The 24,416-nt window shown below is 41.8% G+C and overlaps 1 protein-coding gene across 2 annotated transcripts in view; it reads left to right on the top strand.

Annotated features, from left to right (window-relative positions):
- Positions 1 to 5,931: 5,931 nt before the first annotated feature.
- The window catches only part of DHX40 (DEAH-box helicase 40), a 35,300-nt gene continuing 16,815 nt past the window's right edge, over positions 5,932 to 24,416 (top strand). The window contains exons 1-10 of one of the 2 annotated variants that reach the window (XM_041000391.1): positions 5,932 to 6,184; positions 7,040 to 7,207; positions 8,644 to 8,789; positions 10,654 to 10,773; positions 10,955 to 11,182; positions 11,392 to 11,458; positions 12,290 to 12,421; positions 18,905 to 19,004; positions 23,755 to 23,841; positions 23,959 to 24,141. In XM_041000391.1, coding sequence (XP_040856325.1) covers positions 6,073 to 6,184; positions 7,040 to 7,207; positions 8,644 to 8,789; positions 10,654 to 10,773; positions 10,955 to 11,182; positions 11,392 to 11,458; positions 12,290 to 12,421; positions 18,905 to 19,004; positions 23,755 to 23,841; positions 23,959 to 24,141 — 1,343 coding nt within the window. In that variant the 5' untranslated portion in view covers positions 5,932 to 6,072. The remainder of the gene's footprint in view (positions 6,185 to 7,039; positions 7,208 to 8,643; positions 8,790 to 10,653; positions 10,774 to 10,954; positions 11,183 to 11,391; positions 11,459 to 12,289; positions 12,422 to 18,904; positions 19,005 to 23,754; positions 23,842 to 23,958; positions 24,142 to 24,416) is intronic. The other variant, XM_041000392.1, reaches the window with a different exon arrangement.

Genomic DNA, 24,416 nt, shown 5'->3' with positions numbered 1-24,416 from the left:
TTTCTCAGGCCACAGCAGGGAGCTGGAAGGACATGAACTGGCACCTGTATGGAATCCCAGTGCATGCAGGCAAGGACTTCAGCCACTAGGCTACCGTGCTGGGCCCCGAAAATTTCCAATTTCTTCTTATCTAGTTTCTTCTGGTTTGAGGAGTGGGGAATCTTCATACTTACATTTTTCTGTAGAATGCACAACTCCTTAAGGACTGGGATAGTTCAATCCACAGAACATCAGAATGTCCAAACTAATGAGAGTCCAGTGATGGCTCCCTGACTGCTAACATAAGCAATGAGACGTACTGCTTCCTGACTGGACAACAAATTCATTATCCTCACTTGCTGAAGGGCATCAGTTTCTATACCTGTCCCCCAGAGTGTGTCCCTGAGTGGCAATTAGCCTGACGTAGACCAGTCAAAAGGGTTTACTCCCATGACTTTCTGTCCCACTGATTGGCCATGGTTTTAACTTTTTAGCCAATCAAATGCTTATGGACCCTTTTTGGCGCTTTGTTGTGGGATAACATGCCTGTGTTACACATGCTGTGGGGGCAGCTCCTCCTTCAGTGGTCCTCTCCTGCCTTCTGCGTCAGGAGGTTTCCTGCTTCATTTGTCAATGAAATGTCTGTTTCTGCTCATTGTCCACGTGGGTGGGACAGGAACCCACACTGTCTTCAACGTCCAACAATCCCGTATGGCTTTCTATACCAGGCTACCCATTCAAGTCCTCTCTGCTTCTGATCCAGCTCCCTGCCCCTGTGCTGGGTGGGTGGAGTTGGAAGAGGTGGGAACTGGTGGGCAACAGAACTTCCCTCAAGTGCTTGGCCCCCTGCCACCCAGTGGTAGGGATAGAATTCTACCACAAATGAAAATATGTAATACAATCTTGACTAAATCTGTTATTTCTCCTTTTTCAAAATGTGAACTTGTGATTTTTTCCCCTCCTTTTACCTATTTCAATTCTCATAAACACATGTCATTTTTTTAAATGATTTATTTATTTATTGGAAAGTCAGATATACAGAGAGGAGGAGAGACAGAGAGGAAGATTTTCCGTCCGATGATTCACTCCCCAAGTGAGCACAATGGCTGATGCTATGCCGATCCAAAGCCAGGAACCAGGAACCTCTTCCGGGCCTCCCACGTGGGTGCAGGGTCCCAAAGCTTTGGGCCGTCTTCAACTGCTTTCCCTGGCTACAAGCAGGGAGCTGGAAGAGAAGTGGAGCTGCCGAGATTAGAACCGGCACTCATATGGGATCCTGGCGCGTTCAAGGCGAGGACTTTAGCCGCTAGGCCACTGCGCTGGGCCCATGTCATTTGGTTTTGTTTGTTTGTTTGTTTTCTGACAATCTTTACATAGTTAATTTGGGTAAAAAAGGTTCCAGGGCTATAGGAAAGTGGGTAAGATTATTATTTCCATGTTGTTTCCTTCATGTATCTGAGGTAAAGGGGGATATTGAGGGAGAAACCCCACCCGGTTTCCCACCCACCCCAAGTCCCGCATGTGGGCCCATGTCATTTGTATCCTAATGATTTCTCAAATCAAAGTCTTCTTAACCATCACATATAAACTGTAGTCATGGCTTTTTTCCCCTGACGATTCTTCTTTTTCCCTTTCACTTTCCTTAGTTGATTCTGACCAGACATGTCCAATTGTATCAGGAATCTTTTCAGTCTTCTCTGCAATTCTTTTTGCACACACTTACAATTTAGCTTCTGTCTGCTTTCTCTTTACCAAAACAACTCTTGCTTTGATCAAATTAACTGGTTAACAAAAATTCATATACTTTTTCTTGGAGTGATTAGGTTCTGTTATTAGGTGCTGCTCACTCCATCACTCTGAAGAAAATGCAACTTTGAAGTGAAGTGAAACTTAGGCCTACTCCCTGATCTTAGGCCTACCATGGCGTCGGTCCTGTTCTTTATGCAGCAAAGCCAAGCAACGATCACAAAAGCTAAGTGTAGCGGTTATGCTAACAGTTAAGAAACTCCTTTATCACTACTCAGCACTCTTGTATTCCTACTACTATTATTTATCCCTAAATGCTATTTTATTACTTATCTTTCTTAATAAAGATTTATTTTATTTTTATTGCAAGGTCAGATATACAGAGGGAAGAGACAGAAAGATCTTCTGTCCAATGATTCACTCCCCAAGTGACCACAGTGGCTGGTGCTGGACCCATCTGAAGCCAGGAGCCAGGAACTTCTTCCAGGTCTCTCATGAGGGTGCAGGGTCCTAAGGCTTTGGATCATCCTCGACTGCTTTCCCGGGCCACAAGCAGGGAGCTGGATGGGAAGTGGAGCTGCCGGGATTAGACCTGGGACCCATATGGGATCCCAGCACGCTCAAGGCAAGGACTTTAGCTGCTAGGCACTGTGCCGTGCCCCATTATTTATCTTTGATAGCTTTCCAGCAGTGCTGTTGCTAAGAATACGTCCCCAACACTCACCCGCATCCCAACCCCACACTACATTTTCAGATTCTTTCCTTCCAGATTCAGTCCATCTATTTTCTGTTTTTACTCTGTATCAGTGTCTTCTTTGCCCTTGTAATTTGTAAACTCACTGGATAGAAAATAATTGTAGATCTTTTGAACTTGGAATAGCCCGAAGCATATGGTTATTCATAGTAATGTTTAAATGTCCTTGGTTGCAAAATGAGCAATGTTAAATGGCATGCATGTTTTTCACTTTTATTTTGCATTTTTTATTTTTAGGTTTTATTTTGAGTATTAGCTGGTTCTTAAGTGAAAATAAAGCTAATTTTATAAGATTACAACTAGTGGAAGAAAAAAAATTAATTAGGCAGCCGGATCTAGATAATTCCATCTCTTACTACAGTATAGTGTTGTTAGCATGTGTTTGAATTCTGGCCTTCTCAGTTCTTGGTTTTGGAAATATAAATTAGTTTCTGAGTTTGGTTCCCACATGTGAAAATTAAATAACGCACTACTCAAAATTTTGTAAGAAATAAGAGAAGGGATCTACCTCAAACATTTGGCTACTCCCTTTTGGGAAACAATATGTCAATGGTTTGAAGTGATCCTGTTCATTTTCTTAGAAAGTAACTCTATTATTGTTAGCTGCCCTGTATCGAAATATTTAGTGAAATTAATACCTCACCTGTACTACAGATGTATTTTTGCTTTTCTTCCTTGTTGGTTTTTCTGTTTATAGCATTTCAAATTTTTTACAGACTCTAAGAAGTTGGGAGCTGCTGCAACAGACAAGAGAAATTTGGGATGTTCTCTTGTGGTATTCCTATTCCTGTGTCACCCAGGATTTCAAGCATAAAGTTGTGAGAAAGTTGCATCTAGTTTTGCATCATTCAGTCTGACAGGTTAAATTATTGCTTGCAGCAGATGACTTGAATTCCCACCACCCACATGGAAGACCTGGCTCCCCACCCCCCGGCCCTAGCTGTTGGGCCATTTGGGGAGTGAATCAGCAGAGAGAAGAGAGAAGATCTTTCTGTCATTCTCTGTCACTTTTAAAAATATTTCTTTTATTTTTAACTGAAATGTAGAGTTACAGAGGGAAGGGCACACACACACACACACACACACACACACACACACACACACAATCTTCCATCTGCTAGTTTACTCTCCAAATGGCCTCATTGGCCAGAGCTGAGCTTAGCTGATATGAAGCCAAAAGCCAGGAGCTTCCTCCAGCACTTCCACTTGGGTGCTGGAGCCATCCTTCGCTGCTTTCCCATGCTGTTAGCAGAGAGCTGGATTGTAAGTGGAGCACCCAGGATTCAAACAGGTGTCTATATCGGATGCTGGCACTACAGGTGGAAACTTAGCCAACAATGTTACAGTGCTGGTCCCTATGCCTCACTCTTTCAAATAAAAAAATTTTTTTTTCAAATGTGGCAAAACTGCATTTTAGAAATTATTGACCTGTCCTGTATAAAATAAGTTGTTGGAGTAAATGTTTTGCAAAATAGTGAAGTGCCTGCAACCTGTACACTACATTACAATGCGTTATTGGAATTCCAACTATTTAGCCTCTGATTCAACTTCCTGCCGACGGATATCTGGGGAGGCAGTCATGATCACTCCTATATTTGGGTCCCTGTCTACCCACACAGGAAACCCGGATGGAGCTCCAGGCTTCGGGTTTCAGCCTGGTCCACTAGTCCTGTTTGTTGGGGGCATTTGGGGGAGTGAACCAACAGATGGAAGGTCTTTGTCCTTTGCCTCCCGGTTAAAGAGTAGGAAACTTGAGTGGATGCTCAAGTGATAGCTCTGAATAGTCATGTTTGGTACTAAGTGTTGGTGAATTTTAATAGCAGAACAGTAGGAAAAAAATCCCCTCTGGCCCCCACAAATCTCGATTTTGCATCAATGTTGTTGCAGTTGATAGTTTATAAAACTGGCAGGTTTTACAAGATATGCTATTCAAAGTAACTCTCGTTAAAAATTCACCCAACTTGGGCCCAGCGCAGTGGCCTAGTGGCTAAAGTCCTTGTCTTGAACATGCTGGGATCCCATATGGACGCCGGTTCTAATCCCGGCAGCCCCACTTCCCATCCAGCTCCCTGCTTGTGGCCTTGGAAAGCAGTGGAGGAGGGCCCAAATACTGGGGGCCCTGCACCCGTGTGGGAGACCTGGAGGAAGTTCCTGGCTCCTGGCTTTGGATCGGCACAGCACCGACCATTGCGCTCAATTGGGGAGTGAATCATCAGACGGAAGATCTTCCTCTCTGCCTCTCTCTCTCTATGACTTTGATCTTTAAAAAATAGTCACCCAACTCAAATGATGTATATCTGTGTAATTTTTCAGTTGATGTGGCTTCTAAGTAGTACACATTCATTAAAAATGACCTTAATTCCTAGGGTGATTAATTATTCATTCATGTATCCAGCAAACTCAATACTGGCTACCTCCCCGGAACTGGTGTGCTAGGCATTGTGTGTATAGCAGTTTAAAGTTTTGTGGCCTTGCAGTTAAGCCCTCTACCTCTGGCCAGGGAAAGCAGCTACTTGGAGAAAGCCCCAAGACCTGGCCCCTCTGCATCCAATTGGAAGACCTTGAAGAGGCTCCTGATTTCAGGTTATGTCAGTTACAGCCTTTGCAACCATTTGGGGAGTGAACCAGATGATGGAAGATTTCTGTGTCTTTCTATATAACTACTCTTCCTTGAGAAAAGTGGTAGCTAGCAGCTAAAGTCTTCACCTTGCACTCTGGGATCCTATATGCGCCCCAGTTCTAACCCCAGTAGCCTTGCTTCCCATCCAGCTCCCTGCTTGTGGCCTGGGAAAGCAGGATGGAAGATCTTTCTCTCTGTCTCTCCTCCTCTCTGTATAGCTGACTTTGCAATAAAAATAAAATAAATCTTAAAAAAAACGTTAAAAATTAAAATTCTGATTTTTTTTGGGGGGAGGCATTTTTTGTTTAGTGGGAGTGAGGGAAAATACACAAATTCCAGGTTCCTAGGAAGGAGGTGAAACAGCAGGTGGGAATCCAAGTTTTTGGCAATTACATATAAATTTGGTTTTGCAAAGCAGTACTGCGGTTGGTTGCCGGTCGGTTGCCGTGTGTGAGTTGACGAGGTCATTTTTGATCAGGAAAGGTGAGATGTTTTTACAAAAAGTGGCCCTCTAGGATGATGTTAGTTCCCAAAGAGGGCGTATGTATTGGCTGCGACCACCATGGCAGAGATACAGAGGAAAAGCGGATGTGTGGGAACCCTCAGGGATGGAGCCCCCATGGATGGGGTCCACAGGAATGGAACCCCCATGGATGGAGCCCCCAAGATGGGGGCCCTCAGGGACGAGCCCCCAGGGCCGGAGCCCCCATGCATGGAGCCTTCAGGGCTGGAGCCCTCGAGGTCCGCGGCACAGCGCACATGGCCGCAGGCGGGAAAGCCGCGGGGCGGAGCCACGGCCTGAGGACCAGACGCGCGGATCCGGGCGCCACGTCACCGAGCCGTACTCCCTCCCCTCGCTGCCAGTCGCACGCGCGGAAGTAAACACCTGCGCGTCATCAGGGCGCGTCTTCGCCTTTCCCCTCCCCTCTCCTCAGCTGGCTGGACGTGCTCACCTCCGCTCCGGGCCAGGTCTATGTCCCGGTTTCCCGCCGTCGCGGGCAGGGCGCCAAGGCGGCCGGAGGAGGACGAGCGGTCCAGAGACCTCCAGGAAGAGCGGCCGCCGGCCGTTTCCATCGCTGACAGAGGTGCGGTCCGCGGGACACTGAGGAAGCCCAACGGGAGTTCGGGCTTGGCGGGGAGGGCTGGGGAGGCAGAGGTGGGAATAAAAGTGTTCCTTTAACCGGGCCGGGAAGAGAGGGGAGGAAGCTGCGGTGGACTCGAAGCTCCGCAAGCCCGAGACGAACTTTGGCGTCCGACGAGTACTTTGGATTAGAAGGGGGCGGTCCCAGACCCAAGTTGCGGGGAAACCATCTTTGGGGGCAAAGAAGCGAACCCCTGCACGGAAATGCGCTCTGCTCTGAAACAGGCTCCTCCAGCCTTTGTTCTCTACCCGTTCATCCCACCACCCCCCCGCCCTTCGTCGGGCCGCCAGCCTGCCTTTGGGTACGGTATGAAGGGAGCCAGTTTCTAGGAGCCAGTTTCCATGGTTACCCACCACTTGGCCTTCTGGGATATCAGTCACTCTGAACAGGGACCTAACTTGAACCATGAATCAGAAGCAAGCACAGGTGGCTTCTAATTCAGCCGAGAGTTTTCGTTTTTTGTTTTTGTTTTGTTGTTGTTGTTTGTAGTTTAGTAAATTTAGTTTTGCATTTCCCGTGTAGATAGCCGGCATGTCTGTCCATTGCCTTGAGCTAGACTACTTTGTCAAGTCCTGTTGAACAGTGGAATAACAAAAAACTGAAGTTGGATTTTTCCTAAGAAGTTGCTGTGAGCGCAGGAGCTCTTTAGGAACTGTTCGTGGGCTGCTGAACTCAGAAGTCAGGATGGGTGCTTGGCAGTTTTAAACATGTCTTGCTGGTCTCTCTTTCATATCTGAGACATGCCTGAGGTGCCTTTACAGGCCACTTAACTGCCCTGTGGTTTTTCTGTTGTTACAGAGGAGAAAGGATGCACGTCGCAGGAAGGAGGCACTACTCCAACTTTTCCTATTCAAAAACAAAGAAAAAAACTAATTCAAGCCGTGAGAGACAATTCCTTCCTTATCGTCACTGGGAATACGGGCAGCGGTAAAACAACCCAGCTCCCCAAGTATCTCTATGAAGCAGGTAAGTGTATTAGGGATCGGGTCTTCTCTCAGGCCACAAGGATTTCTGCAGCAGTGCTCACTATTCAGTGTGCCGTCAGCTGGCACTCCCTGCCTGACTCTCCCACGTTTCCGCTTCCTCATGGTCTTATTTTGGATTTAAGAATCATTTAAGATGTCATATCGTTTCCATTATCAATGAACGCAATAATTTCAAACAGGTAGAAATTAAACTTTGTTCTGTCCTGGAATAGATTGCTGACTATTGGGGACTGAAGTACTTCTGAGGGGAAAGGGATGATATCTGTGGCTGACTTAGTGTTTCTTGCTCCTTTCTCTAGAGCATTATCAGGTAAGTATTTGTCCCCTGACTCTCCTAGCGCTAAGCAACCTAACATCTTTACAGTGTCTTTCTTCTCTATGTGACACAACTTTCAGTCCTTAAGTTTTGTAAAGAGTGAGAAATTATATTGTTTATGAGTCGTATAAATAGTAAAAGTTTCTTATAAAAGTTTCTTATACTACCCTAATTGAACACATCAAATCTAAGATCCTATAAGGACATTGCGTTATTTTTATGTATTATTAAGCAGGGAAAATGTCAACAATTTTAAGGTGCATCTCTGCCAAAATACTAAAATGCCTGTAGAGTATGTGAGAAGTGGTATATTGGCTGTTTAGTTTTCTGTGACAAAGGCACATTTAGTTTATTTATTTTAATTTTTATTTTAAATTTTGTCTATGGTATAATTCTGTATAATCTGGGATTCCCCTAGGCAGATATATTTTAGGAAGTGTGTAGACATATGGATTCCTAGATTTTGAAATTATTGAATTCCTCTTTAAGTCTTTAGAAGGAAGTTAGGAATAAAAAAAGAAAAGTCGGGCCCGGCACGATAGCGTGATGGTTAAGGTCCTCGCCTTGAACACACCAGTATCCCATATGGGCGCTGGTTCTAATCCCAGAAGCACCACTTCCCATCCAGCTCCCTGCTGGTGGCCTGGGAAAGCAGTCGAGGATGGCCCAAAGCCTTGGGACCCTGCACCACATGGGAGACCCAGAAAGAAGCTCCTGGCTTCGGATTGGCGTGGTTGGCCCACAACCAGCTGTTGTGGGCACTTGGGGATTGAATCAACAGATGGAAGATCTTCCTCTCTGTCTCTCCTCCTCTCTGTACATCTGCCTTTCCAATAAATAAATAAATCTTTAAAAAAAAAAAAGCTTAAAAAATCCTTTTAACTTGCTAAAATATATAAATTTGGAGTCATTATTTACATGTGCTATTTTACTTAATATTTACATGTCTATATTATTAATAAAGTCTGTTGTTGATTTATAGGATTTTTATTCAAAACATTCATGCAGTTTCTATTGATTCATCAGGCATAATTTGGCTCTAGTTGGAGGAAAAAAATTGCTATCGTTGTTGATATTTTTTAACCTCTGCCTTTTGATAGGCTTTTCCCAACATGGTATGATTGGTGTGACTCAGCCGCGAAAAGTGGCTGCCATATCTGTTGCTCAGAGGGTTGCTGAAGAAATGAAATGCGCTTTGGGATCAACAGTAGGATACCAAGTTCGTTTTGATGATTGCAGCTCTAAGGTATGCAAGATTTGTTGGTATTTGTTTAAGTACTGTGAACTTACAGAAAGGGTGCAAAAAATTACAGAAGAGTTCAGCTTCAAAATTTCACATATATTTTAAACAACCAATGCCTCAGGTTAGAATTAATTTTCATTATGGGTCCAACACGGTAGCCTGCTGGCTAACGTCCTCACCTTGCACATACCAGAATCCCATAGGCCCTGGTACTAATTTTGGCAGCCCTGCTTCCCATCCAGCTCCCTGCTTATGGCCTGGGAAGGCAGTCGATGATGGCCCAAAGTCTTGAAACTATATACCCATCAAAGAGGCTCTGGGCTCCTGGCTTTGGATTGACTCAGCTGTAGTTGTTGTAGCCGCTTGGAGAGTGAATCAGCAAATGAAGATCTTCCTCTCTGCCTCTCCTCCTCTCTGTATGTCATACTTTCCAATAAAAACAAATAAATCTTTTTTTAAAAATGAATTAATTTTGTTCATTGTTAATGCTTTTGCTCTGAAATGTCTGTTATTTATTCCATTTTCTCCTCAGTTCATCACAGCCATGCTTGTTTTTTGAGTATGTTCACAATGTTGTGTAATTGTCATTGTAATCTTTCCTTCATCCTGCACAGAAATTCTGGGTTAAATAACAGATTAAACTCTCAGGCTTCCCCCAGCCCCTGTTAATCTCTAATCAGCTTTCTGTTTTGTATAAATTTGCTTTATCTAGGTACCTTCTTTGAGTGTAATCACACTATGATGTATTGTATTTTACTTAGCATGGTTTTCAGAGTTCACCGATGTTGGGTATATTCTTAAAAGCTGTCAGTTTCATTGACAGTTAACAAATCTGTCTTATATGGACATAGCAGCAATGAGTTACAAAAAAGTGTGAAATGAACAATTTACATTCCTTCCATTTCTTAATCCTACACTAGATACAAAGCGGTTTCAGACTTACACATGATGGCTAATGGGAATCGTAATTAGGTGTGCTACAGATTGAACTTTCCTTAAATCTTGTTTTTGCCCTTCTTACTGGTCACTGCTAGGATATTTCCTTTTTCTGATCTTGTTCTTGGCTTTCAGTTACTTCAGTCTTTGGGCCTTGTTCTCATTTTGTTTTAATGCTAGGCTACTGACACTGTTTTGTTTCGTAGGAGAATGATCAAGGAATAGGAAAGTGTGAGTGGGTAGGATGTACTTTCTCTGTCTCTAACCTTGATTCCTTTAAAGTTGGGGCTGGGTCAGGGAGATGGATTCCATGTCATTTTTGTGTACCTCGCTGTGCTCACCTGCAGTCATTGCATCGTCTTGTCACTTTCCACCAACCTCATTTTGTCTCCTTTTCAGTGTCTTGTTACTTTATTCTAGAGCACTCAATCTAAGTTTCTTATCCTTGTTTATGTATAGATTACACATTTTGTAATTTACCATCTTTGTTGGAATATTTTATATACCTTTATTTAATCTGATTTGTTCAGTCACTTAATGTCTATATACTTACAAAGAAAAATTGCAGTTGTAGGCCAGCATTTAAGGGGCATTGGGTTGCTGGCATCTCAGGTTGTACTACGTATTTGAATCCCAGTTACCCTGCTTCTGATCCAACTTCCTGCTAGTGTACTGGAAAAGTTACTGATCATGGCCCAGCTACTGGGATCCCAGCCACACAGGTGGGAGACCTGGAGTTCCTGGCTCCTGCCTGTGCAGTTCCAGCTGTTGCAGGCATTCGGGGAATGAACCAGTGGATGCGTGATTTCATTTTTTCTCTGTCTTTGTGACTTTGCCTTTTAAATACATATATACATACTTTAGAATGTATAGTTGAGGCTGTGGTGAATTTCTGTGAGGCTCAAAATTGATATATTCTGCTGTTTTATAGGAAACAGCAATCAAATACATGACTGATGGGTGTTTATTGAAGCATATTTTGGGAGATCCAAATCTTACCAAATTTAGTGTCATTATTTTGGATGAAGCCCATGAGAGAACTCTTACTACTGTGAGTATTTTAATGTATTTTTTTGAATCAGCAAGTAGTTATATATAGCTTTATACTATATGTATAAAATTGCCTCTTGCTTACATTTTAATCCATTTACATAGGAATTTTTTGGTCCATAATTCATTTTAAATAGGTTTGCTATTTGATGCACTTGTGACTTATTAGAATTTTCTTTTAGGATATCTTGTTTGGTTTATTGAAGAAGCTGTTTCAAGATAAGTCTCCTAACAGGAAGGAACACTTAAAAGTGGTGATAATGTCAGCAACTATGGAATTAGCGAAGCTTTCTGCGTTTTTTGGAAACTGCCCAATATTTGACATACCTGGAAGACTGTATCCAGTCAGAGAGAAATTCTGCAATTTGATTGGCCCACGAGACAGAGAAAACACTGCATATATTCAGGCGGTATTGGCATTATTTTTCTTTCTTAAATACGATTCTAATTACTTGATTAGTTTGGTAATTCATTTGTTTTGCACTCCCTTAGTCATAGCCCTCATCCGTTCTAGTTCTTTTGAGAACCAGCTTTGATTTTCCTATGGACTGCGAGGAGGTGATGGTGGGGGAATGTCTGTCTTTCCACTAGAATGTTATGCTTGTGTTTCTTGATTTAGATTGTGAAAGTGACCATGGATATCCATTTGAATGAAATGGCTGGAGACATCTTGGTTTTTCTTACTGGTAAGCATTCTGTGTCAGCTTTACTAGTGTGTATTACTTGCAGGAGGGCTGGGATGCTACCTCTGTTGGGATATCTGGGCTTGTCTCTTTTTTATAATCTGAATAGTGTAATGGTAAAGTCATTTAAGTATATGCAAAGCACACTGACCTTTTAGTAGAAATTAGATGGTAAAATAATCATTTTTACTTATCTTTAGTATACAGAGCTATAACCTAAGCAGTTATGATTAATTCCATTATTTCAAGACATTCCTCCAGCTGTTCTTTTTTTTCAACTGGTAGAGTGGTACATTATGATAGCATCGGATAAATTGTGGAATTCATGTGTCATTGACAAGCTAAGAGCATTTTTTGGAGGTAAAATTGAATAGAGCACTTACATACCCAACTATTGTAGCTTTTCAAGTAGCAGTCTCTTACTGATGGTAGTGAGTCATTTTATTCTGTGTCCTGCTAATGTCAGCCGTAAGGTTGCTAATGTCAACAGTTTCTTCACCTTTTGGAGATTACGGAAGTATTTGGAAATAGACCTGAATTCATCCTCTTGGATTAGTTTTGTGTTGTTCGTGGTTCATCTTCACGTTCTGTGTTAGCAAATAAAGAGCCTCAAGATGATACATTTTTTTTTCTTTCTTGAGAAACAAATTCCTTGAGGTTTCATCTACTTTGAATTTTCTTGTTGCAATTTATTATATCTCATTTGGTCTCCTTTAGATTAAATGAGAAATATTACTATTTGGCAAAGCTGATTTTAATGTAAATATTTTTTAAAAATCCTTTGGTCTGTATTGCTTTTAAATTGCTAAAGTTATTTTTTCCCTCTTATTTCAGGCCAATTTGAAATCGAAAAAAGTTGTGAGTTACTTTTTCAGATGGCTGAGTCTGTTGATTATGATTATGATGTTCAAGATACCACCCTTGATGGTTTGTTGATACTGCCATGTTATGGATCTATGACAACAGGTAATTCCTCACTACTATAGAAAATTTGATCATACAGAAAAAAAACCCCACTTTTTGTTTAATAATCACATATGTAAGCACATAGATCTTCACTGTTTAGGTCAACTTTTTTTTTTTATTGGAAAGTCAGATATACAGATAGGAGAAAAAACAGAGAGGAAGATCCTCTGCCTGAGGACTCACTCCCTAAATGTCTGCAGTGGCTGGAGCTGAGCTGATCCGGAGCTAGGAGCCAGGAACTTCCTCCAGGGCTCCTATGTGGGTGCAGGGTCCCAAGGCTTTGGGCCGACCTCTACTGCTTTCCCAGGCCACAAGCAGGGAGCTGGATGGGAAGTGGAGTTGTCGGGATGTGAACTCATACCCATATGGGATCCTAGCATGGGCAAGATGAGGTCTTTAGCCACTAGGCCTTAGATATAGAAATAATTAATGATTGAACTGTTTTCACATTTACTTTTTCATGGGCCTTGAATATCCATCCCTTAGTATGATGGACTATGTTCTTTCCCTGCAGAACAAATATATTAATGGAAATTCTTTGAAACAAAAAGCTCTACTTTATTGATAGTAGTAATATAAGTGAAGCCTTACTTGCCATTGCCACAGAATTTCTAGATATCTGGTATTCATTGTCTTTCAACATGAATGCAGCCTTCATTCAGCCTTATTTCCAATGTATTGGATTTTGTATGTTAGTGTATATGTATAAATGGTAAAGATATGTGACTGAGAATGGATAGACCTGTTACAGAAAGATTTTGTTTATTTTAGATCTCTTAATCAAGAGTGAGCTGCTGGTAACAATTATTGAGTGTCATAACATTATAAGTTTTAGCTGTGCAGAGTCATTGAGGCAGAGCTGATGAGATTTTGAGTAATGGGTGGAGTTGGATGATGTAAGGAAGAGACTAGCAGGTGCTTGGGATCTTAGGGTTTCTTTAGCTTGAGTAATACCACAGCACTTTTTTTTCCCTTATTGTGCTGTTTCGGGCATGAGGACAGAGATTATATATATACACTTTTCTGTATATATAAAAACTTAATTTCTTTTATTTTATTGAGGGCCAGAAAACTTGCCCTTGGGAATGAAATGAGGGAGGAGGGATTTCTTGCCTTTACCTATAATAAAAGGGCTTAAAAATATCCCACGGCTAGGCTTCGTGACTGGGTGAAAATGATGAGATGGGCACTTATATTTGTTATTATGTCTGAGCTTTTCATGCGGGTGGCTGCATATTTGAATGGGACATCTTCAGATGGTTCTCTAAAAGATACAGTACTCATCTGTCCAGTGTGGAATGCCTCTGGCCAGTGTTTCGCCCTTGGGCTGGACTATACCTGTCCCAGCCTCTGTATCGCCTTACTGCAATAGTGTTGCAAGTTCTTTCCTGGTATTTTCTTTGTTGCTTGGCTTTTTGCTTCCTGAACCTGACTCCTCCTTTTCTCTCTTCTCACTAGCTGAAATTGTGCTGTTTCATGTCTAGTATATTTGTTACTAGTGTAGCAAATTCCAAACAGATCTTTCCAGATTTCACTCCTCACAACTGATTTTGGCTTCTTGTTCGTTGGAGCCTCCCTGTGCTTGTCTGGGAGATGGTGAACTTGTTGGACAAGCATAGCGTACTTGATGTTAGTAAGTCCTGATTCGTACTTGCTAAATTCAATTCTAGCTTTTTTTTTTTTTTTTTACTGTGCTGATTCTCTTTCAATATCTTGAATCAAACATTGCAAATCATTAACAGTTAGGAGAGCCTCAGCCTCTGTCTCCACCTTCCAAATAAATAAATTAAAATTTAAACCTTTGTTTAATTTCTCTTCTAGCTTTACTGTTTTTATTCAAGCATTTTATTATTTTTAAGCATTTGTTTTATTTATTTGAAAAGCAGTGTTAGAAAGAGAAAAGCGAAAATAGGAATCTTCCATTCGCTAGTTTGATCCCCAAAATAGCCATAGTGAGCAGGACTGTGTCAGAACAAAGCCAGGAGTCAGAAGCTTCCTCCAGATCTTCCATGTGGGTACAGGAGCCCAAGTACTTGTGTCATCCTTTGCTGCTTTCCTAGGTGCATTAGCAGGGAACTGGATTGAAAGTTGAGCAGCCAGGATGTGAATTGGTAAACATGTGGAATACCAGCACAGCAGGTGATGGCCTCACGTGCTGTGCCACAGCACTATCCCCAAAGAATTTCATTTTTTTCTTTTTTTTTAAAAGATTAATTTTGTTTCTTGTTTGAAAGAAATACAAAGAAAGGAGAGACAGAGATACTCCATCTGCTGGCTTGTTCCCCAAAGACCAGAGCTGAGCTGATGCAAGGCCAGGAGCTAGGAACTTGCTTCAGGTCCCCAACATGGGTGCAAAGGCCCAAAGACCTGAGCCATCCTTCATTGCTTTCCCAGGCTGTAAACAGGGAGCTGGATCAGAAGTGTAGCAGTCAAAATATGAACTGGGGGCCCGGCGCAGTAGCTTAGTGGCTGGTGTCCTTACCTTGCACGCACCTGGATCTTATATGGGCACTGGTTCTAAGCCCAGCAGCCCTGCTTCCCATACAGCCCTCTGACTGTGGCCAAGGGGGGGGCTGTCAAGGGTTGCCCGAGTCATTTGTGCCCTGCACCCATGTGGGAGACCTGGATGAGGCTCCTGGTTTCGGATTGGTACAGTTCTGGCCATTATGGCCTCTTGGGGAGTGAATCAGCAGAAAAAAGATCTTCTTCTCTGTCTCTCCTCCTCTGTGTATCTTACTTTCCAATAAAAAAATAAATAAATGAATCCCAGCCTACTATGCCATGGTACCAGCTGTAAAGCATTCTATTTCTGTCTTGGTATGCATCTAGGAAAAAACTGAACCCCAGAAAAATTTACAAATTAAAATATACTAAGGATTTATGAGTCACACCCCACTTTTTTTTGCAATGTGTTAGCAATTATAAGCACTGTAGTAGTTGTCTAACTTAGCACTTAGTCTTTTTGAAAGAGTTGGAGAATGTACATTCCTATAAAAATGGGATGAAAACCCTAGAAAAATGCATATACCACATATATGTTTGTGTGTGCAATCAGACTTCTTAATTTTGCAAATAGAATAACCGTGCTCCTGATACCACTTGGGGAGTGACTCATCAGATGGAAGACCTTTCTGTCTTTCCTCCTCTCAGTATATCTGCCTTTCCAATAAAAATAAATCTTAAAAAAAAATATGGTTGAGTTTGCTAATATACTCTCTTCATTTCTGGTAAACTCTTTTACATTTGATTTTTTGATGTATTGCATGTTCCATTCTATTGGCCCTCTATTTCAAGGGTAACAGTTGCTCTTAATGTTGGATTGTCTCTGTAGTCCATAATTTTCAATCCCATTCTAGGCTTTTTCAGCTACATTTACTACCTCAAGTCTTTCTCTGTCAGGAATTTGATCTCCAGCCTGTTAGTGAGAATGCTCCAGGTACTTTTGACCCAGACAGATGACTTCCTGATGTAGTTCAGAGTTTGAGCTGAGCAGTGTCATCTTTTTTTTCTCTCTTTTTAATGGGCAGTTTTTGAAGTTTTCCAATTATATTGTATTCCTGTTATTTAAAAAAAAGATTTTTTTATTTATTCACACACACACTTGTTTCTCTAGTTTTGAGGAGAATTTGAGCTGATCTATGTGAAAGCTTCAGCTGGGCTTAACACATATCCTATATATGTTTCTTGATGGTCAAAAAAAAATGAGATTTTTAGCAGTGATTAATAACTATGTTTAGGAAGGACATTTCTCATTTAAATACAACTTTAGGATAAAGTGAAAATTTAGATGGGAGCATCCTAATTTGTCTGCATAATGCTTTTTAAGATGGTTTACTTCCTAGAAAGATTGTTGTACATATGTATACACATGCATATGCACACAGAGGAAGAGATAGATTAATTAATTGATTTTGTTTGCTCGTTTACTCCCTGAGTGTCTTCAGGAGCCAAGGCTTGGTCAGACTAAAGGCGTGAGCCCAGAACTACTTCCAGAACTCCCATGTGGGTGCAAAAGCTATGCTCTGATCCATCACCTTCTGCTTCCCAGGCATGTTACTGGGGAAGTTGAATGGTCAGGACTTGAACTGTTACTCCAGCGTGGAATATAGGTGTTTCTAGTTGGTTAACCAATTATACTGTAGAACTCTCAAATAAACTTTATAGCACTTTTTTCACTTGAGATATTAATTTTGTAATGAATGGAAAAATAGCAGTGTTACTTAAGTTGGTTTTAAGCTTGCCAATGTGTATATAAATCTTGGGCTGACCACTTTAGTTATTTCTGGGCTTTAGGTTTTTTGTTTTGTTTTGTTTTGTTTTTAAGATTTATTTATTTTATTGGAAAGGCAGATTCACAGAGAGGAGAGACAGAGGAAGATCTTCTGTCCAATGATTCACTCCCCATGTAGCCGCAACGGCCAGTGCTGCACCAGTCCGAAGCCAGGAGCCAGGAACTTCTTTCCAGGTCTCCCATGTGGGTGCAGGGTGCCAAGGCTTTAGGCCATCCTCGACTGCTTTCCCAGGCCACAATCAGGGAGCTGGATGGCAAGCAGGGCTGCTGGGACTAGAACTGGCGCCCACATGGGATCCTGGCCTGTTCAAGGCGAGGACCTTGACCTTTATGCTAACAGGTCGGGCCCTGGGCTTTAGTTTCTTACATGTGTAAGTTAGATGATTGGTCTAGTTCTATGATTTTAGATCACATTCACAATGACATTTTGGGGTAATTCTCCCCGTAGCACCAGCATCCCAAATGGGTGCTGGTTTGAGTCCCATCTGCCCCACTTCTAATCCAGCTCCTTGCTAATGGCTTGGGAAAACAGAAAATGACCCAAGTGCTTGCCCTCCCTCATGTGGGATTCCTGTAAGAAGCTCCTGGCTCCCAGCTTCAGGCTGGCCCAGGTCTGGTTGCTGAGGCCATTTGAGGAGTAAACCAGTGGCTGCAAGATCCCTCTCTTTGTCTCAGCCTCTTTCTTTGTAACTCTGACTTTCATGTAAAATAAATATATTAAAAAAATTTTTTTTAATTGAAAAGTCAGATATACAGAGAGGAGGAGAGACTGAGAGGATGATCTTCCGTCCGATGATTCATTCCCCAAGTGGATGCAGTGGCTGGAGCTGAGCTGATTTGGAGCCAGGAGTCTCGAACCTCTTCCAGGCCTCTCACACGGGTGCAGGGTCCCAAACCTTTGAGTTGTCCTCTACTGCTTTCCCAGGCCACAAGCAGGGAGCTTGATGGGAAGTGGAGCAGCTGGGACATGAACCCGGTGTCCAAATGGGATCTCGGTGCACGTGAGGTGAGGCCCTTGGCCGCTAGGCTACCACGCAGGGCTCCCTAAGTAATTTTTTTTCAAGATTTGTTTTTATTGGAAAGCAGATATACAGAAATATATATGGAGAGGAAGATCTTCTGTCCACTGCTTCATTCCCCAAGTGGCTGCAACAGCTGTCTGTAGCTGATGTGATCCAAACTCAGGAGTCAGAAGCTTCCTCCCAGTCTCCCCTGTTGGTGCAGGGTTCCAAGGCTTTGGGCCATGCTTGACTGCTTTCCCAGACCACAGGCAGGGAGCTGGATGGGAAGTGGAGCAGCCTGGGCAAGAACTGACGCCTGTACAGTATTCTGGTGTGTGCAAGGCGAAGACTTTAGCTACTAGGCTACCCTGCCGGGCCCAAATAAATCTTTTTTAAAAATCATCTTCTGTGCCATTCCTTTTTCCCTTGGAATAGTTCAACTTTAGTCTGTTTATTATGAAAAATACATGAGACTCTTACTACATCTTTTTAAGAGTTTTTTTTTTTAATTTATTTATTGTGTTTTATTTATCTAATATTTACTTCTTTTTGCTTTAAAGAGCCATAGATCTTCTATTTGCTCGCTTACTTCCTAACTGGCTGCAGTGGCTAGAACTGGGTGGGCATTCATTTGAATCCCAGCTGCTCCTCTTGCAACCCAGTACCCTGCTAATGGCCTCAGAAAGCCGCAGAGGATGACCCAGGGCCCTGGGTCCCTGCACCCATGTGGGAAGCCTGGAAGAAGTTCCTGTCTCCTAGCTTGGACCAGCCCAGTTCTGACTACAGCAGGCATTTGGAGAGTGAACCAGCAAATGAAAAACCTCATCCCTTATCTTTCTCTCTGTGTGACTCTGACTTACAAGTTAAATACATCTTAACTAAAGATTATGAAGCAGCTGGGACTCCAGCTGGAGCTAGCCCTTGTCTGTGCCGTTTGATAATGTAGTAAATAATTTTACCCATTAGCTGTCACCCAGGTAAAGGACTCTATTGAAGAGGTTCTTTTACCTGTAATCTGTTTTACCAGTCACAATTCAATGTTAGATTTAGAAATTGTAACAGTGAAAGGTGATATTTTGCATTTAAAACAAAGAGGTAAAGATGATGTTATTTTTGATAAAATTTTTTTCAAAACATAAGCTTGATAGGCATATGTTCTAAATTAGTGTTTTCTCTTTACATATATTTTAGATCAACAGAGGAGAATATTTTTGCCCCCTCCACCTGGAATTAGAAAATGTGTCATATCCACAAATATTTCTGCAACATCCCTGACAATCGATGGAATCCGGTACAGCTTTTGGAATTTTTCTTAAATCCAAGGAAAGCACTTTGCTGATCATAAAATGCTACTGAGTTTGTGTCTCTGCTGTCTACTCTGTTTTCACATATGTTGTCAAGTTCCTAAGTTGTAGCCATCTAATTCTTTTTGTGATTATTTGTTATTTTGAACTGGAAATGCAATATGAGATGCACATTGCACCTGTTTGCAAAGTTTTAGCTACTTGGAAAATTGAAACTTTTTTTTCACACGTTTAATGTTGTGTGTAAAGCTTTCTGGGTCTCACTACTTTACTCTTTTTGTGCTCTGATTACTAGCAAATGTCTCTACTGTGCAGTGCCACCTCGTAGAGGAACACTGTTTCATCTGATGTTTATCTGGAGTTATTTTTGGTAATTGTGCTTAATATCTGAAATTTAACTATTTGAACTATGATTCACTTTACTTATCTTTTAGGTGTAATAATGTTGCCTTTAAATTTTTGAGTAAATTTATTTAATAGGGAAGCACATGGACATTTTAAATTGGGACTGAAAACTTACGTGGAATTCCTTCACTATTGAATCATAATCTTTTTTTTAAAAGATTCAATATATTTATTTCAAAGAGAAGGAGAGGTTTTCCATTCCCTGGCTCACTCCCCAAATGGCTGCAACGGCTGGAGGTGGACCAGGCCAAAGCCAGGCCCCCGGCGCTTCTTGTAGGAGCTGAAGGATTTGGCGGTCTTCCTGTGCTTTCCCAGACACTAGCAGGGAGCAACTGAAAGTTGAACTGGTGCCCATATGAGGGTTGCCGGCCCTGTAGGTAGAGGCTTTACTTACTGTGCCACAATGCTAGCCTCAGCCATAGCCTCTTTTTTTTTTTTTATGTTATTTATTTATTTGAAAGGCAGAATTACAGAGAGAGGGGGAAGAAAAAGAGGAAAGAGAGATTTTCTGTCTGCTGGTTTGCTCCCCAAATGGCTACAACAACCAGTGTGGGCTAGTGTAGAGCCAGGAACTTTCTCTGGTCTCCTATATAGGTACCATTTTGGCATTTGGACCATCTCCTGCTGCTTTCCCAGACAACATTTGCAGTGAACTTGATTGGAAGTGGAGCAGCTGGGACTTAAACCAGCACCATGTGTGATGCTGGCACTGCAGGTGGTAGCTTTAGCTGTTACACCATAGCACTGTTTCCCCATACCACCACCCCAAAACCTTTTTAAATATTTATTTTTTGTTGACTTAAAAGGCAAAGTTGGAGAGGGGGTTGAGATCTTTGTGTTGGTTCACTGCCCAAATGTCCATGATGAATGTTGGACCAGGGCGTGTTGGAAACCCCAGAACTACTTGTACAAACTCTGCTGCTTTCCTAGGCACGTTAGCTGCAAGCTGAATCACAAGTAGAGCAGCCACTGTTCATGTGTAATGTCAGTACGTTGTTTAACGTGCTGTTCCTCGATGCCAGCTTCTCTTTTGGGATTTTTATCTTTTCTCCAGTACTGTTATATCCTTACTGTTATATCCTGCCTGCCTGCCACAGAAAGGCTGGCCCTAAATGCTAAAGATTCTTCATATTTTTTGGGTAAAATGACCACCCAGATCTAAGAGCAAGTCTCATTTCTTTTGCTTTTCTACTTTACTTTAAATACAATAGTTTTCGGTAAGATCAGAGGTGCAGCTGGCCTGAGTAGAATGACCTCTGTAATTTTGTGCTTTTAGTGCAAGCATAGCATTAAATAACATAGTGCAGAAATGTTGCCTTAGTGATGGACTTAATAGCTCTTCCTAACTTCCTTCTTCATCTAACTTTTTATCCATGTAATTGGCTTAAAATCATATGTATAGGACTGCTTGGAATTGGATTCTGAACCTGTTAGAATCATGTAGAGCTGATTTTCAAGTTTGTGTTTTCTTTTTAAGAAATGTATTTACATCAAAGGCAAAGTTAAAGAGAGAAAGGGATCCTCCATTTGCTGGTTCATTCCACAGATTGTTTTGATGGCTGGACCAAGCTGAAACCAGGAGCCAGGAGTTTCTGGGTGTTCCATGTGGATACATGGGCCCAAGAACTGAGGTTATCCTCTGCTGCTTTCCCAGGTGCCTTAGCAAGGAGCTGGATCAGAAGTGGAGCAGCCATGACCCAAACCAGTATATAGTATATGTACTATATAAAGTATGCAAGTAATGGCTTAATCCTGTACAATGCAGCTCCTGCCTCTGTATATATATATTTTTGAACGAGGCAAAAATCACATTAAAAAACAGTTAAAAGTGAACTCTTTGGAAGGGAAAATAGTGAACAATTTGGGGCTAGCACTGTGGTGTGGTAGGCTGAGCCTCTCCCTGCGGGCACTGGCATCCCACATGAGTGCTGGTTCATGTCCTGGTTGCTCCATTTCCCATCCAGCTCCCTGCTTATGGCCTGGAAAAGCAGTGGAGGATGACTCAATGTTTTGTGTCTCCCGTGTGGGAGATGGGGAAGAAACTCCTGGCTCCTGGCTTAGGATCAACTAACCTCCAGCCATTGCAGCCATTTGGGGAGTAAACCAGCAGATTGTGTCTCTTTCTGTCTCCTCTCTATAACTGGCTTCCAAATAAAAATAAATCTTTTTTTTTTTTAAGTAAACAAGTAGTATTTAGTCACGATTTTTTTTAAGTTAATACTGCTAGTTCTAAAATATTTCATAACCCCCAAATAAAATTCCAAGAAAATACTCCACAGGGCTAGTGCTGTGGTATAGTGGTTTAATCTTCCACCTATGGTGCTATCATCCCATATTGGTGCAGGATTGAATCCTGGCTGCTCCACTTTTGATTCATCTCCCTGCTAATATGCCTGGTAAGGCAAAGGAGGATGGCCCAACTCTTTGGACCCCTGTTTCCCAGAAGAAACCCCTGGCTCCTGACTTTGAACTTTCCCAGTTCTGACTCTTGTGGCTATTTGGGGAGTGAACCAGTGGATGGATCTGTCTCTTTTTGTTTCTCCTTCTCCTTCTCTCCGTAAATCTGCCTTTCAAATGAAAATGAAATGCATCTTAAAAAGAAATTTAAAAAAGTGCTTCACATTTGTTGCAAACCTAGCTCTTGCTCAGTTAGTTTATTATTTCTTTCTGTGTCTTTTCTATTCTGGATATGATTTTTTTGCTTTTTTTTTTTTTTTTTTTTTTGCCTAGTTTCTTTCCCTTAGCATGTGTTGTAGTACAGGTAGTACTTCATTAGGTTTTTGGCCAAATAATATTGTGCTGTGTATGTAGATGTTTGTGTCTATCTATATGTAACCCAGTTTGTTCTCCCATTAATGGTTAATGGACATATAGGTGATTTTTCTCTTTCAAAGATGTACTAATTTGTTTGAAAGACTGAGTTATGAAGAGGAAGAGACTAAGATTTTCCACCTGTTGGTTAACTCCCCAAATGGTGACAATGGCCATCGCTGGACCAGGACAAAGTCAGAATTCTGGAACTCCTCCTGAGTCTCCCACATGAATGATAGGGGCCCAAGTATTGGAACCATCATTTGCTGCTTTCCTAGGCACCATAGCAGGGAAGTGGATTAGAATCAGAGCACTAGGAACTCAAAGTGGCACTCATGGGAGACCAGTGTTGTAGGTGACAGCTTAACTCACTGACTTCAACATCAGCCCTCTGGCATGTAAGCGTTGTATTTGCTTTTAGTTCTTTGGGAGTATACTTTGGAGTAGAATTGCTGAGACGTGTGGGAATTCTGTAAGGGTACTTTAGAAGTTTGTGTGAAAATGGAATTAAAAGTTAAGTTTATTTTGGTGCAAAAAATTGAAATCATATATAGTTTTTTCATAATGCTCATTTTCCATGAACTTTTTATTTATTTTTATTTTTTTCCATGGACTTTTTAAAGATTTATTTATTTTTATTAGACAGATTTACAGAGACAAGGAGTGACAAAGATATTCCATCTACTTGTTCACTCTCAAGTGGTCACAGTGGCTGGAGCTGAGCTGATCTGAAGCCAGGAGCCAAGAGCTTCTTCCTGGTCTCCTATGCGGGTGTAGGTTCCCAAGGCCCAGTGCCTTCTACTGCTTTCCCAGGCCACAAACAGGGAGCTGGATGGGAAATGGAGAATCTGGGACATGAATTGGTACCCATATGGTATCCTAGTGCATTCCAAGTGAAAGTTTAGCCACTGAGCCATCACGCTGGGCCCTGAAGATTTATTTATTTAGTTGAAAGAGAAATTATAAGAGAGAGAATGACTGAGAGTGGCGGGGTGGGAGGTGAGGAGAGGGAGAGACAGAAGGCCTCTGTCAATTGACTCCCCAAGTGTTGCACTGTTCAGTGGTGAACCTATTGGAAGCCTGGAGCCAGGACTTCTTTCCGGTCTCCCATGTAGGCACAGTGGCCCAAGGACTTGGCTGTCCTCTGCTGATTTGCCTTTGGCTGTCAGGAGGGAGATGAATCAGAAGCCAGGGCTTGAATTGGAGACTGTGTGGGATGCCACTGCCACAGGAAGCAGATTTACCCGCCATGCCATGGTATCAACCCCCACGTGAATTTTTTGAAGATTTGTAATTTGTTAAATTTTTTAGGAACTGCCAGATTATTTTCCACTTTGGCTCAACCATTTTGTTTCTGATAACATGTATGAGGATTATTTTCTTGATTTTTAAGTTTTGCATATAACATAAAGGAAATTGTGTTGTTACGTATTTGGTAGAAATAGATCATTCAATGTGGTTAAAAATTAGGGAGTCTTTTCCTTACTTTTTGGAAACTTAACTTGCTTTGCTTGTCCTTAGATATGTGGTGGATGGTGGCTTTGTGAAGCAGTTAAATCACAACCCCAGATTAGGGTTGGATATCCTGGAGGTGGTTCCAATTTCAAAGTAAGTCTCTCTGTCGGGTCTTTTTACTCAAATAACGTTTGATTAGATAGTGTCTAACTGAATTGGGAAGAGGAAATTCAAAACATTTTGGTCACTTAGTGTTTGTATCTCCTGTAGGAGTGAAGCATTACAGCGAAGTGGCCGCGCTGGGAGGACTGCCTCAGGAAAATGCTTTCGGATCTATAGTAAAGATTTTTGGAACATGTGTATGCCTGACCATGTGATCCCTGAGATTAAGAGAACTAGTTTGACATCTGTAGTTCTGACCTTAAAGTGCCTTGCCATACATGATGTTATAAGGTATACAGACAACTTTTAAAAAGAACAATTTGTTAGAGTGAAGTCAGATTATTCCTCATAAATTCTTTTGTAGTACTTAACGTGTATCTTCCTGGGAATTGAAGCTAACTCATTTTCATGGTGGTTGCTCTTCTTTTTCTGTTTCTTTCTTTCTTTTTTCTTTTTTTTTTTTTTTCATTAGAAAGACATTTACAGAGTGAAGGAGACAGAGAGGGAAAGATCTTCTGTATGCTAGCTCACTCCCCAAATGGCCTGATGGCCGGAGCTGAGCCTGT

This window comes from Ochotona curzoniae, unplaced genomic scaffold, assembly GCF_017591425.1.
Source record: "Ochotona curzoniae isolate NIBS_2020 unplaced genomic scaffold, NIBS_Ocur_1.0 scaffold_2453, whole genome shotgun sequence".
Classification (NCBI taxonomy): Eukaryota; Metazoa; Chordata; class Mammalia; order Lagomorpha; family Ochotonidae; genus Ochotona; species Ochotona curzoniae.
Note: the sequence above shows the minus strand (reverse complement) of the source record. Positions and strands in the feature narration are given on the sequence as shown.